Consider the following 17035-nt stretch of genomic DNA (forward strand, 5'->3'; position numbering starts at 1 on the left):
TAAGAGCATCCATCGGAGAAGTTTGGAAGAAATTGCAAGAGAAATCTAAGGTAAGGGAGAGAATAACTTTTAATAAAAAGGGTTTATGCATGATGGGTAGGGTAGAGAAATTCTTAACCTCCAATAGAGATTGTGTAAATTTTGTTTTGTTGTGTTGTTGTTGTATGATTTTTTTTATGCTCTATTGAGTGATTTGTGTGCATTTCTATATTTTTATTCGATGCATATGTTGATGTATCTGAAAAGGAAAGGTTAATGTGATAACCTTGTTGATATCATGTTCTTGAATACCTTGTATAAGGTTAAGAATAATAATTTATTTTTGGGATCTCTACTTTGCCTTATAATTGTGTGATGATTCGTGTCTGTGCCCTTTGAGACGAATTTTCTTAATAATATTTGAATTATGGTATATACTTGTTTGGATTATAATAGGTATGTTTTGAAATATGGTTAATAGGGAGGAAAATGTGGAAAATCGCAGGTAGACGTATGAGTGGATCGACCGCCTTATTTCAGGCATAACTTGAGTTTCAGGACTCAGATTGAGACATGGTTTAAAGTGTTGGAAAGCTAACGCGATAATTATTATTTTGATGTAGATAAATTTAGCCTAGGGGCTCTACAACAATAGAATTTTTTTGGTTTTTTTACATGAGGCGTAGTCTGTTTCACCCCTGCGTTGGTCATCATATTTCAAACATAACTTGAGTTTCGTAAGTCTTTTGGGGATGCCACCAGTTGTGTTATAAAGAGGGTTTAATGATATTTTAAATTCAAGAGTTTTATAATTTTATCATGCGTATATAATGTTTCGTGCTATTTTGAAGTCAAGCATTCTGTTTTAGAGTTTATGTAAAAATATTGTGTTATGGCTAAACTGAAACAAATAGAACTAGAGTTTCGTAACTCTGTTGGAGGTACGGTTAAGTGAGTTTGAAAAAGGGTTTAAATATATTTTGTAATAGATATTTTCATAATTTAATCATAAGTCTTTAATTTTTTGTATTATTTTGAAGTTAGACAATTTTAGAGTTAAGTTCAGAGGTTTGAACAATTTTGAGTGTGGTGACCCTTCTTTACCTCTTTAAAGAGTTTAATAGTCGTATTTTATTTGTTTAGAGTTATTATGGAATTGTTAGAGTTGCTTTTGAGTTGTTTAGAGTTGGATATCAGAATATAGAATACACTTGAGTTGAACTTTGAGCACTGTTGATATTATAATGTTACCTTTTGAGTGATATTTTTATGTGTTTAAGGTTGTTAAGGCAAAAGATTTAAATAGAGTTGCTGAGTAATTAATAATAATATTTTATAGTTGAGTTGAAGATATTTATTATTTAGAGTCATAAATAGAGTTGTTAAAACAACCAATCAAGTTCATAAGAGTTGTCTTTATGTGCAAGAGTTGTCAGTTGAGCATTTTGAGCACTTTAGAGTTTTTTTAGAGTAGTAGGAATTGCTGTAGAGTTGTTTAGAGTTCATAGGTAACCTTGTTAAGTTGTAATTATAAATTGATATGACTTTTTACAAGTTAAGACTATAGAATAAATTAATACAAATATTTTGTTGATATATTGTGAACTCATAAAAATATATTTTTGATTCTTTTGAGTTTTCGGGACTGTTGGCTACTGTTGGATAGTGTTAGAGGTTGTTTGACGTGACTTAAATGATTAAAAATAAGTTTTAATTGTTTTTATTAATTTTATGTATAGACGAGTTGATGATCTTGTGCCAGATTACTATGCTTTTTCTTGCATACTTGTTGATTTTTATAGGTATGTTGTTGTGTATCGTTGAGTTAAATGTGAGTTACATAAATGTGAATTGATAATTTTATTGAGTTAAATCATTATATGTGTTGGATTTGTGTTGCTATGTTGAGTATTATGTGAGTTGTTGTGGTAATCTACGAGAGAGTATTACGCGAGTTTGTCAATGCATGTATGTTAGAATCAAAAGAGAGGTCTTAACACATTGAATTTTGTTAACATGTTCATACATTCATGTTAAGTTGTGTCAAGAGGAATATTCGACAGTTCAGAAGAGGAGACTAGTGGCTTGTCTCAAGCTCAGAAGTGGGGGCTTGGAGCTCAGAAGAGGGGGGCTCAGGGGTTCAAAAGAGGGGACCAAATGTTGAGTTGGTACCACATGTATATGCATATAGTTGCATGTCGAGTTGCATTGCAGTAACGAGTCATATGTGCATTTGTTGAGATATATTTGTTGAGTTATGATTGATTTGGTGAGTTGGGCGTGGGAATATAATTGATAGACTATGATTGAGATTGTGTAGAATATGTTATGTGTTGATATCCTAACTTGCAGTATATGTTTGTTATTATTAATTGTGATTTCTCATCCCTTCTGTTTGAATGTTGCCTTTACATGGGCATCGTGAAGATACTTCGGAGTAGCATTGCTGAAGTAAGTAGATATCTCTTGGAGTTACTTCTTTAGTTTATCGCTTTGACTAGTGGTGTCTTGCTCTTATCATGTAACATCGGGTTAGTGATAACCGTTTGAATTGATTATTATGCCATTTTATGTTTAAACTCCAGACTATTTATGTTGTCGAGATTTCTAAGTTGTTTTGAGTTGAATGTTATAAACTCATTTTGCTTATGTTATGAAGTTGACGTTTATGAGGCTAAATATTGTGAGTTACAATATTGTTGTTAATTGCTTTATTAATGATTCTGCTGCGATGACACCATAAATATTTGGATGAGTATGCGATGATAGGTTTTGAATGCCTTTTACATGAGTACGTGATACAAATCAGATGAGTTGGATGTCATGTAAACATCTCTAGAACAAATAAGATGAGTTGGATGTCGTGTATACATCCCAAGTACAAACACGTGTGTTAAACTATTCAGTTGTAACTTGTGTTATGGAGTAGGTTATGTGTTTGTAGTGTGTCACATCCTGAGTGGTTGTAGTATCTTTAATAAAATTATATGATAATTTTATGTATGGAGTTTAGGGCGTTATATTAGTGGTATCATAGCATGTCAGTCCGTTCAACCAGATTGTTATAATATGTTTGTTCTCTTGTATGCGACATGTGTGTGAAAACACTATCGGTACTCGTTTGTTTTTCTAACCACTAGTTTGCAGGAACGAGTTTGAAACAAGTGGGGGAGAAGCTTCTACTTCTCTAAGATTTTTCAGGTGTGGAAAGTTGGTTCAACGTGCCGTTATTGCAAGGGTACATGTGTGGTTTGGAAGATTGGGAGTTAGAAAAGGGAGTAAATATTTGAATCAGTAATTTTCGAGGACAAAAATTATTTAAGTGGAGAAGAGTTGTAACACCCAATTTTTAGTAAATTATTTTATTTTATTTTAATTATAATTTTGTGTATTAATTTAATTATTATGTGTGCTTAATTAAATAAATATGGATGAGAGTGAGAGTGTATGACCTTATGATATGGTGTGGAGAGTAATTAGAGGAAGAGATAATAATTAGAATTATTTTATTAATTAAAAATAATGATTTGGTTATACTATTCAAATAATATAAATATAATAAAAAGAAAATAGAAGTTCTAGAGATATTGGGAGCAAGATGGAGATTAGAGAGAAAATTAAGGGCAAAGTAGGAACATCATAATTAAGATATTATATTTTTATAGTAGAAAGAGAATGAGAAGGGGAGTTTGACACTACGTAGAGAAAAAGTGAAAAGACGCAAGAAAGGAGAAGACTATGGCATAGAAGAGCACCCATCAGAGAAGTTTAGAAGAAATTGCAAGAGAAATCTAAGGTAAGGGGGAGAATAACTTTTAATAAAAATGGATTATGCATGAGGGATAGGGTAAAGGAGTTCTTAACCTCCAATAGGTATTGTGTAAATTCTGTTTTGTTGTGTTGTTGTATGATTTTTTTGTGCTCTATTGAGTGATTTGTATGCATTCTTGTATTTTGATTCGATACATATGTTGATGCCTTTGATAAGGTAAGGTTAATGTGATAACCTTGTTGATATCATCTTCTTGAATATCTTGTATAAGGTTAAGAATAACTATTTATTTTTGGGATCCCTGTTTGCCTTGTAATTGTGTGATGATTCGTGTTTGTGCCCTTTGGGTGTATTTTCCTAATAATAATAATAGAATCATGGTATATACTTGTTTGGAGTCTTATAGATATGTTTTTTAGGACAATTAGAAATAAAATAGGTGAAATATACGAGTTTTGAAATAGGCTCAACAGGGAGGAAAGCGTGGAAAATCGCAGGTAGACATATGAGTGGATTGACCGTCTTATTTCAGGCATAACTTGAGTTTTAGGACTCGGATTGAGACACGGTTTGTTGGGAAGCTAACACGACAATCCTTCTTTTGAAGTAGAGAAATTGGGTATAGTGGCACTACAATAATAGCAGTTTGCTGATTTTTATACACGAGCCATAGACAGTTTCAGCCCTGCATTGGTCATCATGTTTCAGGCATATCTTGAGTTTCATAAGTCTTTTAGGGATGCAGTCAGTTGCGTTAGAAAAAGGGTTTAACGATATTTTAAACTCAAGAGTTTCATAATTTTATCATGCATATATAAATGTTGTGAGTTACAATATTGTTGTTAAATGCTCTATTAATGATTCTGCTGCGATGACACCATATATATTTGGATGAGTATCCGATGATATGTTTTGAATTCCTTTTACATGAGTACGTGATACAAATTAGACGAGTTTGATGTCGTGTAAATATCTCTAGAACATATTAATAAGTTGGATGTCGTGTATACATCCCAAGTACAAATGTGTGTATTAAACTATTTTGTTGTAACCAGTATTACGGAGCAGGTTATGTGTTTGTAGTGTGTGACACTTTGAGTGTTGTAGTATCTTTAATAAAATTCCATGGTAGTTTTATGTACGGGGTTTAGGGTGTTACAGTACTAACATCATCATAGATTCAAAGGTTTGAGGTTGTTTTTACCTAACAAGGAGCTAAGGTTTATGTGGGGATCAAGCCAAAGGGGTTGTGATGCTACAATCAATGGGGAGAGCCCATCATGGTTCAAGGTGAAAACCCCTAGCTGCTAGGTGCCTGAGCCCTTAGAAGTTTCATATTGGTGTTTCATCCATACAAAACCCTAATTCTAAATTAGGGAGGTTTGTGAACTTTGTGGCTTGCTTTGAGGTAGCGGGAACCCTAATGGTGGTTCATGGAATTGGTGGATTACTTGTGTTGATTACTCATTTAGTTTGTGGTTCTTATTTGTTGCGTGACACTTTGATCTTTCAGTTAGTTGGAACCCTAGTTCATGGCTTGCTATGTGATTGGTCTAAGGTATGCTTGCATTCATATTTCATTCACATTCCATTCATTGATTGGTTTTTATAGTCTTATTTTATTGAAGTCTCATTCCAAGTCACATTTCATCCATTGGTTTTCATGGTATCATTAGTATTAAGATTCATTTCTAGTCCCATTGATTCAAGTCCATTGTCCATTTAGTCAAATCATTCCATGGTCATTGGATTTCAATTTCATTCGTTCATCTAAGGCATTTGTTCATATTGAATTTGGAAAATGGCCATTTGAATCCAATTGTTTCATTGTTTTATTTGAATATTTTTTACCAAAAGAAGATACATTGCATTCATTAGAGTCACGTTTACATTATCCATACACATTGCATTGAAAAAATTACAAAGAAAAATTACATTTTTGCATAAGTTGACTTTTGGTCAACTATTGACTTTTTGGTCAATCAGCTGACCAAAGTCAACTCACCATTTCAAAATCCCTAAACCCTAATGTCCTTGTTCTTTAAGAACCAATCATTCTTGCATCCATCCATTTCCTACAAAACAAAGACCAAAAATCAATATGTCACTTATGTCATTTTCAAGCATTTTAGGTCCAACATTTCAAAGCAATTTCAAGAATACCAAAGCCATTCTTTACATGAACATCACATGACATAAACCAACCAAACATGATATGTACATAATTCAATATAACAATCATCAAAACAACACAATCCAAGCAGCTATGACCATTCCATATTTCATAAACCATGTAACACATAACAATCAACATCGGTACAATAATATGATCATATATACCATGTATCACCATTCACAATACCAACCTGCAGAAAATCGATGCAGCAACCTAGCAAGCCATTACATTGCAAAGTGAGATTCAGTAGCAGTCCACATGAACAATATCAACAGGGCATCCCATTCATTCAAGCAAACATCCCACAGGTCAACAATTTACATCAACAACACAAAGCCTGCAACCACTTCCTGCATCATTCAAGCAATAGAAAACCATTTCACATAACAAGCCATATCAACGATTTAACAACAACAAGGCAATGCAGCTGAATAAAATTGAGCAAACCATATTAACATCACCATACTAACATTTCCAATTTAACTGAGCATTTCTACTGAACACTTTTCATAACAAATTAAACTAATTCAATATATCAGTTACAACACTCAGTTTCAGTACTCACTGCCACTCAGACTTTCCAAATCCATTTCATCATTTCATTTAAGAGAAATTGGACAACTAACTTGAACCAACTCATTCAACAAACTAAGCTTCAGAATCTATTTCATCATTTCCTCTAACTGAACCTAACTAATCCTAACTAACTATTTGACACTGTGAATCACTTCTAACAACTTTCCATTCACATTGCTAACTAACAATTAATAGAGTTAGATTCTCTGTTAATCCTCCCTCCTATAAATTCAATCAACCTTCATTCAATGACGAATTCCAGAATCATTCATTATCACTCTCCCTCACTCGTCAGAGCTCTGCATTCAACACTTCACAATATCGCTTCTCGCACACGAGCTCACACTCCCCTCTCTGCTCTCACAATCTCTCAAGAATTTTAAGAAGAAGAAGAAGATTCGATAGGATTCAGAGCTTCGTACCTGATCTCCGGCGCTGCTTCTGTGAGTTGCTTTCATTTTTTCTTCATCATTTCACTTCATGCTTGTTACGAGAGTGTAGAAGAGGATTAAGGGAATCAAAGCCCTAACCTCTAGGGCTTTGATTCCGAGAATTAAGATTTTAATTTTGATTCAAAGGTTTAGGGTATTTCAACATGTGGCTTTGTTTCAAATTTTTGAGAGGGAATCAGGTTGTTTCATGGTGAGATTTAAAATCAGGTTGAAAAGATGAAGAGCATGATGTCGTTTTATTTGGATAGTAGGTCTCCGCCGCCACTGGAGGCGACCTCCGGCACGGTGGAGCAGAGTTGAACTCACGAGGAGGGAAGCTGACTTGGAGATGTTTTGAACTTGGACTCAACTCATGATAAACGTGATTAACATTCTTGCACGTGCCTTTTGCTCACAATTCTTTCTTCATCCTTCAGTTTGCTTCACTTTGGGATTTTTGGCCTAAACGTGCTTCCTGTGCCCAGTCTTGCATCTGCACTCCCTGTTGCCTTGGCTGAGCATAGATATGGGCCTTGTTTGGGCCCTGCATGTTTTCACCGATTGCACCTATGAATTGCTGAGTATACCCCTCCATTTGGATTTATTTTTGCATTTTATTTTGCTATTTTCATTCTTTAATTTTGTTACATTTTGTATGATTGATTAATTCATGTTAATGCAAATTGATGGAAAATAGATTGTTAGTTTTAATTATGTTTTTAACATGATTAGTGGTTGATTAGAATTAATTGATTTGATTAATCCTTAATTGATTGTTGAAAAATGAATTGGAAAATATATGATATTAACCTAGTTTTTTATTAGGTTTAGATGTTAATTGCACATGATAATTTTTAATTGCATGGTTTAATTTTATAATTTTAATTCATGTTTAGAATTCTAATTGATTAGAATGTGTTTGTTCATAATCTTTTAGATTTGATGGCTCTTTTAATCAATTGTTTTTTGTGATCTTTGATACGATACTCTGATTGATTGCATTTCATCCAACTACATGATCCCTTAGATTTAGGACTTTAGAATTTATTTTAAATGATTAATCCGTAGAGTTTGCAGACTTTATTTCTTTGTGCATGGATTATCAACTGTGTTCACCCCGATTGATTCAGTTGATCAAAGTTTGCTTTGATCAATTAAATCATTTGACTGTGCTCATTTCCCCTGACTATTCAAGTGATCAAAAGTCTATTAATCACTTGATAAGATCATTTCCTTATACTTGATGCATTGGATCTCAAGCTATCAACATGTTCAAGACTTCACATACAAGTAAATACAAGTCAGACATTGCAGACATATTGAATTACACTTTAAGCATTACAAAAGTTCAACTTCAACACTTGTGAGTTATGATGCAAATTGTACGTCATAAGTCTTAAGCAATGGAGAAGGGGTGAGAGGGAACATTCTTACCATCATTCTGAATATCTTTGGATACATGACAAATGACCGAGTTGCTCAGAGTATTCACATTCATTCATTGACTTTAGTACAATTCAAAACATGACATTCTATTCAGAATAAAAGAAAACTCAACTCATCAAATTCGTTTTGGCCCTTGGGCATCTTCTTTTCAAAACCTTTTCAGAAAGGAAATGTGTCTTCCGTTCAATTGTGAACAAAGCTTAAGCCTTCATGCACGAGCATACAAGTGATGTTTAACTGCTAGAGTGCGATCCAAGCGCATCCATTCTACCGCAAATAAACAAATGCTTAAGTCTCCCATACTCGAGCATACAAACAACATTGGTTGTTAGAACGCGAATGTTAACACTGTTCATTAAAAACAACCAACACATCTGTATTTTCTACCACGAACTACGGAGCTCTGACTTTCTTATTGCACTATGAGGATACGTAGACACAAGGGATCAAATCTTTGTCGAGCATATTAATAATTATTTTCTTTTTTTCCATTAATTATTAAATCTTTCTCCTTTCACGAGTAATCTTTAGATAGTAACACCTATTCTTGCAAAGAACAATCAAAATGGTTCCCGTTAAATACAATGGATGTGAGAGATGCTAATACCTTCCCCTTGCATAACCAACTTTCTTACCCTTTTTCTCTTCTCTCGAGTTTTATCGATGTTTTCTCTTTCCTTCGGAAATAAATAAAGTTCGATGGTGACTCTGCTGTATCTTTGAGCATGCGATGCGCTCAGGTATATTTTGCGTAGCTTCAATCCTCTGAAGCTGAGTATATGACCACAATAACTTGTGAACTTCAATGAAATCTTTATTTGATGAATGATTTACACATTTAATGTTTTAAGCCACAGTCCTCTTTTGTGACAGCCAAAGCACCCTTCATATAGTTGCAAATCCAGTTTTTCACGAAAGAATCAAATATCTCGAGATTGATTTTCATATTATTTTAGAAAATTTCTTGACAGGTGTCATGAAGCTCATTTTCGTTTCCTCCAACAATCAACTTGTTGACTTTTTTACCAAATCTTTGCTTACGAAACCATTCCATGCACTCATGTCCAAGTTGGACTTGATTAATATTTACCAAAGTTTAACTTATGGGAGACTTTTAACTAGTTTAGAAGACAGTTATTGACAGTTACAATTAGTTATAGTTTGTTACACTCATTTTCTAGTTAGTTAGGAAGATTGTTTGTATCCTAAGTAATGAGTAAATAAGTAACTCTTGTATATAAGCCACACTACTACTTGATCAATGTATGAGAATTCACTTTCATTTTCTCACCATCATGTTCTTCATGTTCAACATCATGAATTCATGTGAGTTTTCATAAATATCGTAGAAATCAAAACCTCAAGCATTTAAAGGAGAAAATACTTTATTTTAATATTATTTTTCATTTAGTTTTACCATTTGAATTTTGACTTTGACTTCAAATTAGCATTAAACAAAAACACACCTAATAATGTTGAAATAGATCATACTATGTCTTTTTTCCTTTGGTAAGTAACCCATAAATAAAAAGATCTGGTCGAAATAGAACAGAAATAAAGTGTTCTGCAACACACAATTAATCATAAATTCTACAATGTCATATGAAAAAAAAGGAGTGAATCTACATTGAATTTTATATAGAAGAAACAAAATATGATACATACATAATTGCATACATATAAAAAAAAGTATTGTAGCAAAAGTAACAAAAAGAAAATTCACAGAAAAAGACATTAATGTTTCATAAATTACTTGTTCATTTTGTTTTAGAAGAAATGCTCCAACTGGTGTTTGAAAGGCTCCATTGATCAGAAACAATGTCTTCAGCTGCAGATGAAATGTCACCACATTTTGCTACAATCCTTACACTTTCTATCAACTCTTTTGTTCGACCCTCTTGCGCCAAAATTTCCACCAACTCTTCTGGACTAATCACAAGCTTCACTTTCCAAAACCTGTTTCTACAAGACAAAGATTCTACAGAAGACTTCTTAAGAAACCTCATCCCTAGGTTGTGTTGGTAATCTAAAGACATTCTATATGGAGCAGGGTACGAGGTTGTTGGAACACTATGAGATCTAACATGTCCTTGTCTTACAACATGTTCATAATCACTTCCATGACTACCATTTGGAGATTCTGTGTTTTTGTTGTTGATCGGAAGCAAATAGTATGATTGTCCTGGTTCTAACTCATCGAACTGGCTGAGTGGCTTCCAAAAGAGATCATGGCTTCTGAATATGGCATGACCAGGGAACTCGTTGGTGATGAAAGTTACTGTTAATGGAGCACTGAACTCCATGATTCCACCGTTTGATGTTATTACTTTGATGGTTGAATCAGAATCTGCATTGGACCCAACGATGCAGTTTCCCATGTTTGAGTTTGGAAACTATATTGGTGTGATGTTTGTTTGTTTGTTGTGTTTATGTGTTGGAGTATGGTTGGAGGGAATAGTAGAGCGGGAAACTTGTGGAGAAATAAAGTATATAGAACTTTGTTTTGTTGTGTGGTCGGTTAGATTCTTGTTGTGTGCTTTGACAAAAGTTAGACTAGAAGAACATTAAAGTGGAAAAAGAGACATCTCATAATCATGCATTTGGAATTGCTTTTGTGTATACATTAACTTTTTTCTTTAGATTGTTCCTGTTATCGTATAGTAATTGTGTGTGGTTGCTTTGTAGTGTACAATTACCATGATTTAGTTGGTCAAAGTAGAATGAGATAAATGGAGCATACTATGTTGCTTTAGAAGTCTTTTTCAAAATCAATGTTGGTGCCACTAGGTACAACCCAAGAATAAGGAAGTAAAAGAGGCAATGTACTGTCACTTGGCCCACTTCATTGGTCTTTTTCTTTTCGGACATTTGTCACAACTAAAAATCAGTTCAAGTGCCTTTGATTATGGAACCGATTTACTAACTCCAGAAAAATGTCACATAGAAATTATGTTATTTCTTCTCTTTTGCTGAATTTTAAATTCGTAAAATATCATTTACAGTTCAATTTAAAACTTACAATGGAACCAACGTGAATTGGATCTAGCAAAAGACTAGTCACACGACTTGACAAATCAAATTTGAATATAGTTGTTAATTTATGCAAGTCTACAAAACGTGACCCCAATCCATAAAGTAGCCAAGGCTAAAGAGCCCCCAATAATATTTTCACAAATTCTGGTTTAATGAATTTTCCTATTCCACTCTATATTATACAATGTAATTAGTAGTACTCCGTACTATAAAATTGTCTACAAAGGAAAGTGGCAAGGAGGTAGGAAAGTGGCAAGGAGGTCAACAATGCCGAAGGTAAGGAGGTCAACAATAATGAAGGTTGGACAAAGGTGTTATTAAATAGAGCAGATAGAAGAAATGGTGACAAATGGAACGTTGAAGGCTTGAAAAGGAAAAATGGGAAACCTATTTTTTCCACCTTCTTCTTAACTTCTTTTGTAGACAAGGGGAGAGCGAAAGATTTGTATGAAGTTCTCAAGGATTTGAGGGATATTCATGAAGTTATAATACCGCCGAAAAGAGATAAGAGAGGAAACAAATACAGTTTCGTTCAATTTTTCATTGTAAGGGACGAAAGAATGATGACAACAAAGTTGGACAACACTTTCATTAAAGGTAGGAAACTTTTTACTAATCTTCCAAGGTTTCAGAGGAAGGAATTTAGGGGAGAAGATTTGGGAGGCTAAAAGAAAGGGTAGAGAGGTGGAGGAAAAATTTGGTGATCACTTGGCTCAATCCAGGGGAATCAGGGACACGACCGAAATTTTTATTAAGGATCAGAGATTTCAGAACAGAGGGAGAAGATCATTTGCAAAGGTGATTAGTGGCAGAGGGTCTGATTTTCAGCAAACCAAACCAAAAGAAGATGCATCGATTATTCTGAAATTTACGTAGAATGAAAAGTAATTGTCTAGATTCCATAAGGCTTTCATTGGAGTCGTAGAAAATCCTGGTTTAACATATAAAATGCTAGATATTTTTCATTCTAAAGGTTATTTTTTTGTGAAAGTTACACCTTTGGGTGCTAACTTTTGTTTGTTGGAGGAACTGGAAGATGGTGACATAAAGGCTTTGATTGAGGAAGCTTATTCATGGGTAAGCCAATGGTTCAAAGAAGTTAGAGCATGGCAACCTAAGGATATTGATCATGAAAGAACTACTTGGATTAAATGCTTTGGAGACCATTGTCAAGCTTGATCTATAAGATTTTTCGAGTTTCTAACATCAACCATTAGAAATTTCATCTATTGTGATGATAATACGTCCAACCATTCCAGAATGGATGTCGCTCGTTTTATGGTCAGAACTAGATGCGCCTCGGTGATTGAAGAAGTGTTTAGTATTCAACTTAATTCTACTATTTTTAGAATCAAAATCATGGAAGAAGCTCAAGGTACGATTGGATTGCTTGCTAGGAGAGTTGCACGTACTAACTCTGGTTCAGAGGAGGAATTAGTTGGTTCGAAGGATAATTCTGTTAGGTGGGAGGACGGACATGATAAATGAGTGGATTTCGATATCAACTCAGAAGTAAGAGGATCAAATATAAAAGTTATTGTCGATGATGTAGTGTTTCGAGGCTTAAAAGGTGATAATGATAAGACGTGTGATGAATTATATGGAGAAAAGGTGTTGTTGGTGTTTAAGAATAATAACTTTGAGTATAACTTTTCACCAAATGCTTAAATTCAACTTTTGAAAAGCAACATTTCATGTACGGAACCTAGGGACCCGGTGTCTCCTATTGTATGTCCTAGGCTTGTTGAGGTTTCTAATCCTCTGAATATGTGTCATCTACCTGAGGAAAATGTGGAGTTGGCTAAGGATTTTTATGGTCCTTGGACTTTGCCTTATACTTAGGGAAATAAGGTTGAAGAGAGTGATACTATCAAAAGTGTTGGGCCTTTGGTTGTGGGCATTGAGAACTTAGGCCCAATTAGCTTTAATGATGCCTGCCATAAAGTTATCAGGAGGAAGCCCAAAACGAAAAAGAATATGGTCGTTTTGGATATTTTGAAGAGAGATGAATTTCGTCCTTCTTCAGCCAAGGTGAAGTAAAATTTATGTACAAATTTGTTGCCATAGAAAGGAAATTAGAAATTGCAAGCAAGTGATTGACTAAGAGGTGGAGGTCATTGATGAGAAGCTTCGGTGTAGCAGTGCTCGCAAGAGTCCTATTGGTTATGAGAACCAAATTTTAGGTGGGGCAATGTTGTGTTGTGAATCCACTACGGATTCTGATGTCAATCAAAGAAATTCCAGGTTTTGAGAAAACATGGAATCCAAGGTGGGAAGTATTATTTGGGATTATATCTCTAGACTGGGGATTTCGAGTGCCAAGAAGAAGTGCAATTCTGTGAAAGAGGTGACGTTAATGGAGAAAAGAGATAAGGAAGAAAAGGATAATTGGGTGGCGACATTACAATCTTCCAAATGAATATTCTATCTTTCAACATCAGAGGTGGAGGTAGAAAAATAAAGAGGAAAGGGATTGGGTACAACATTCAAGTAGGTAAGTTTGACATTTGTTTCCGTCAAGAAACGCAACTTCAAACTTTTGATAGTAAGATCGCTGGTGAGTTTTGGGGAGCTAAGAATGTAGAGTGGACTAGCGGTAGGGTTGATGGTGCTTCTGGAGGTATGATGATTCTTTGGAGGAAATATTTCTTATCTCTCAGTTACAACTTTAAGGGGGATGGTTCTGTTGGTTTAAATGCATATTGGAAAGGGAGAACTTATAATTTTATTAGTATCTATGCATCTTATAACATGTTGAAAAGGAGAAATATGTGGAACGTTTTGATTAATTTAAAAAGAAAGAATTTGACTAATGAATGGTGCTTAGGATGAGCTACAGAGGTTCAAACTACGAGGAGTTCAAAGCTTTTATAGAAGACATGGAGCTGTTAGATGTTCCCAGTTTAGATGGTAATTTCACGTGGTTCAACGGGGCAGGGAACACTATGAGAAGATTGGATAGGTTCCTTTTGTGTGCAACTTTGGTCTCAAACTGGAAGATAACAAGACAACAAATTGGGAAGAGGGACATTTTGAACCATTGTCCAATTTGGCTAAAATCTAATACTGAGGATTGGGGTCCCAAACCTTTCAGATTTAACAACTGTTGGATCAAGCATGATGAGTTTATTGTTAAGGAGTGGAAGAATTTAGTTGTTAAAGGGAGAGGAGATTTCATATTCAAAGAGAAACTGCAAATGTTGAAGGAGAAATTAAAGTGTTGAAACAAAAGGGGTTTCAGCTGGATCGATTTGAACATAAAGAATGCTATCAATGATTTGACTGATTTCGATAGTTCTCTTGTCCTGAATCAGGGTTGTATTATTTCTAATCTAGTCAAAGGGAGAGCAAAGACGACGATTTTGTTTGGAGAAACTTGGTTCTAAAGGAAAGTCTTTTGAGGCAGAAATCTAGAGAAATGTGGCTTAGGGATGGGGATCATAATTCCATATTTTTTCATAGTTCTATGGAGGATAGGTTCAGGATGAATTTCATCAATGTTATAGAGTCTCCAAGCGGTCGAGTCGAAGGAGTGAAAGATGTTGTCGCATCTCGAAAAATACGATTCCTCGCGATGGTCGCGAAAAATATTTAGTGTTCGAACAGAGTCGCCACCGAACTTTATTTATCCCAATGAAGGGATAGGAAAATATCGATAAAACCTTTAGGAAATGGAATAATGGAATAATGGTCGTCGCAACCATATTCGGGTTCGGGAGTGGATTATGTAAGGGAAGGTATTAGCACCCCTTACATCCGTTGTACTCAACGGGAACCTTTTAGTTCTAATGTGTGTTTCGAGTGTTAATTTATGTTTGTTTGTTATCTTTGGGTTATAAAATATAGAAATGGATGAAAACCTTAGAAAGGAGAAAGGGGAGGTTTTTTATTAGTGTGCTCGCGAAGATACAACAATCTCCTGCCTACGTATCCTTAAATAAGGAAATCAGAGCATTCGTAGTTCGGAGAACTACGGTTAGTTGGTTTTTTAATGAACGACTGTTTAGATCGCATCCTAAAGGCTAAACGTTGGCTTGTCTACTCTCGGCGGAGGCTTAATCACTAGTTTGTTGTATGCAATAGAAAGGATTAAACAATGTTCTTTCTGAAAAGAGTTTTGATCACACGAGGGTGACAAGTTGGATTAATATGTTGGATATTTTATTTGATTGGTTATGATGTTTTTGGTTGGATGACGATTACTCGGATAGTCGAGTAAGACAACTCGTATCCTAACAGTCGGGAAAGGGAGTAGAAGACTCTGGATCACTTTCTTTTTCATCCTTAATTATGGAAAGGATTTGAATGATGGTTAAGGTATTTTAAACGGATGACGAATACTCGGATAACCGAGTAAGACAACTCGTATCCTAATAACCGGGAAAGGGAATAGAAGACTCTAGACCACTTTCTTTTTCATCTGAGTGATTACGAAAATAAGTTTGCGTATGGTTGATGTATTTTTAGAATGAACGACAAGTGCTCGAATGGTTGAGTAAGACAACTCATATCCAAGCACTTGAGAAGAGGAATTGAAGACTCATGACCATCCCCCTTTCATATAATTTATTATGAAATGATTTGATTAATTTATTAATTTGCGGAAAAATGACAATTGTTCGACTGACCGAGTAAGAAAACTCGTATTCAAACAATTGAGGAGAGAAATTGAAAACTCAAAGTCAACTCCTTTTTCATTTAGCTCATTGTGAAAATATTTTGATTTAATCGGGTTTGGAAGTTTGTAGAGGAACGACAATTATTTAACTGACAAAGTAAGAGAACTTGTATTCAAATAATCGAGGAGAAAAATTGAAGACTCAAAGTTATCTCCCTTTTTGTTTTGTTATTATAAAAGGATTTGATTTGTTTGTACTTAAATGAATTAGAAATGACTACCATTTGACTAACCGAGTAAGAAAACTCGTATTCAAATAATCGAGGAGAGGAGTTGAAAACTCAAAACCATCCCCCTTTTCATTTTCAAATGAAGTGTTGTTTAGATGTGATTAAGTATTTTAATTTAACTTTCGATGTCGGATCGAGGTTTTAAAATTTGCATTCTTGTGAATGAATTGAATTTATTTGGTGAATAATCCATTTAATCGATTAATTAAAACCGAATAGGTCTCATTGTAAGAAAACCCAAGAGTAAGTAATGTGAGGTTGATGACGATGCTTTTTCAAGCAATCGACTTACAAAGGCATTTAAAATGGGCTCGACTTTGAATCGAGAAGTTCTATTTGTTTTTAAAAAATTGGTTTGAATTGATGGCATGAGAATTATAATCTTTTTGTATCTTTTAAGTCTTTATCATTTTTAGGTTTATTTTAAGATGAGATGGAGAATGTACAATGATATAGCATAAAGCGAAGTAAAGTAAATACACAAAAAAATAAATGTTAGAAGCGGGATTTAAAAGAGTTAGATGTTAATTGTGGAAATTAAAAAATTAGAGTTAATCGTTAAATGTTAGGTGTTAGTTGAAATCAACATGAAATAACAAGAGAATTGCAATAAAATGTTAAATCTAAAACAAATAACTAAAGTTTAAACAATTAACAAAAGTATCATTAAATCAAAACTCAAAACAATATTAAACAATCGAAAATCTCAATTCT

At 34.2% G+C, this 17035-nt stretch overlaps 1 protein-coding gene and 1 long non-coding RNA gene across 2 annotated transcripts; both read right to left on the reverse strand.

Moving 5' to 3' along the window:
* Positions 1 to 5565: 5565 nt before the first annotated feature.
* Positions 5566 to 7434, reverse strand: LOC127097002 (uncharacterized). Its single transcript, XR_007792896.1, has 3 exons — positions 6926 to 7434; positions 6118 to 6277; positions 5566 to 5826 (listed from the first exon to the last, which is right to left on the reverse strand). It is a non-coding gene; the product is annotated as an uncharacterized LOC127097002 (long non-coding RNA).
* Positions 7435 to 9924: 2490 nt separating this feature from the next.
* Positions 9925 to 10848, reverse strand: LOC127097003 (uncharacterized). The gene has a single exon (XM_051035524.1). The coding sequence runs from the start codon at positions 10756 to 10758 to the stop codon at positions 10138 to 10140; it is 621 nt and encodes a 206-aa protein (XP_050891481.1). The 5' UTR covers positions 10759 to 10848; the 3' UTR covers positions 9925 to 10137.
* Between the last annotated feature and the right edge of the window lie 6187 nt (positions 10849 to 17035).

Source organism: Lathyrus oleraceus, chromosome 6 (assembly GCF_024323335.1).
Source record: "Lathyrus oleraceus cultivar Zhongwan6 chromosome 6, CAAS_Psat_ZW6_1.0, whole genome shotgun sequence".
NCBI lineage: Eukaryota > Viridiplantae > Streptophyta > Magnoliopsida > Fabales > Fabaceae > Lathyrus > Lathyrus oleraceus.

Excerpts from the sequence above, each read along its gene's own strand:
- LOC127097003 (XM_051035524.1), bottom strand. The coding sequence starts at position 10,758 with ATGGGAAACTGCATCGTTGGGTCCAATGCAGATTCTGATTCAACCATC.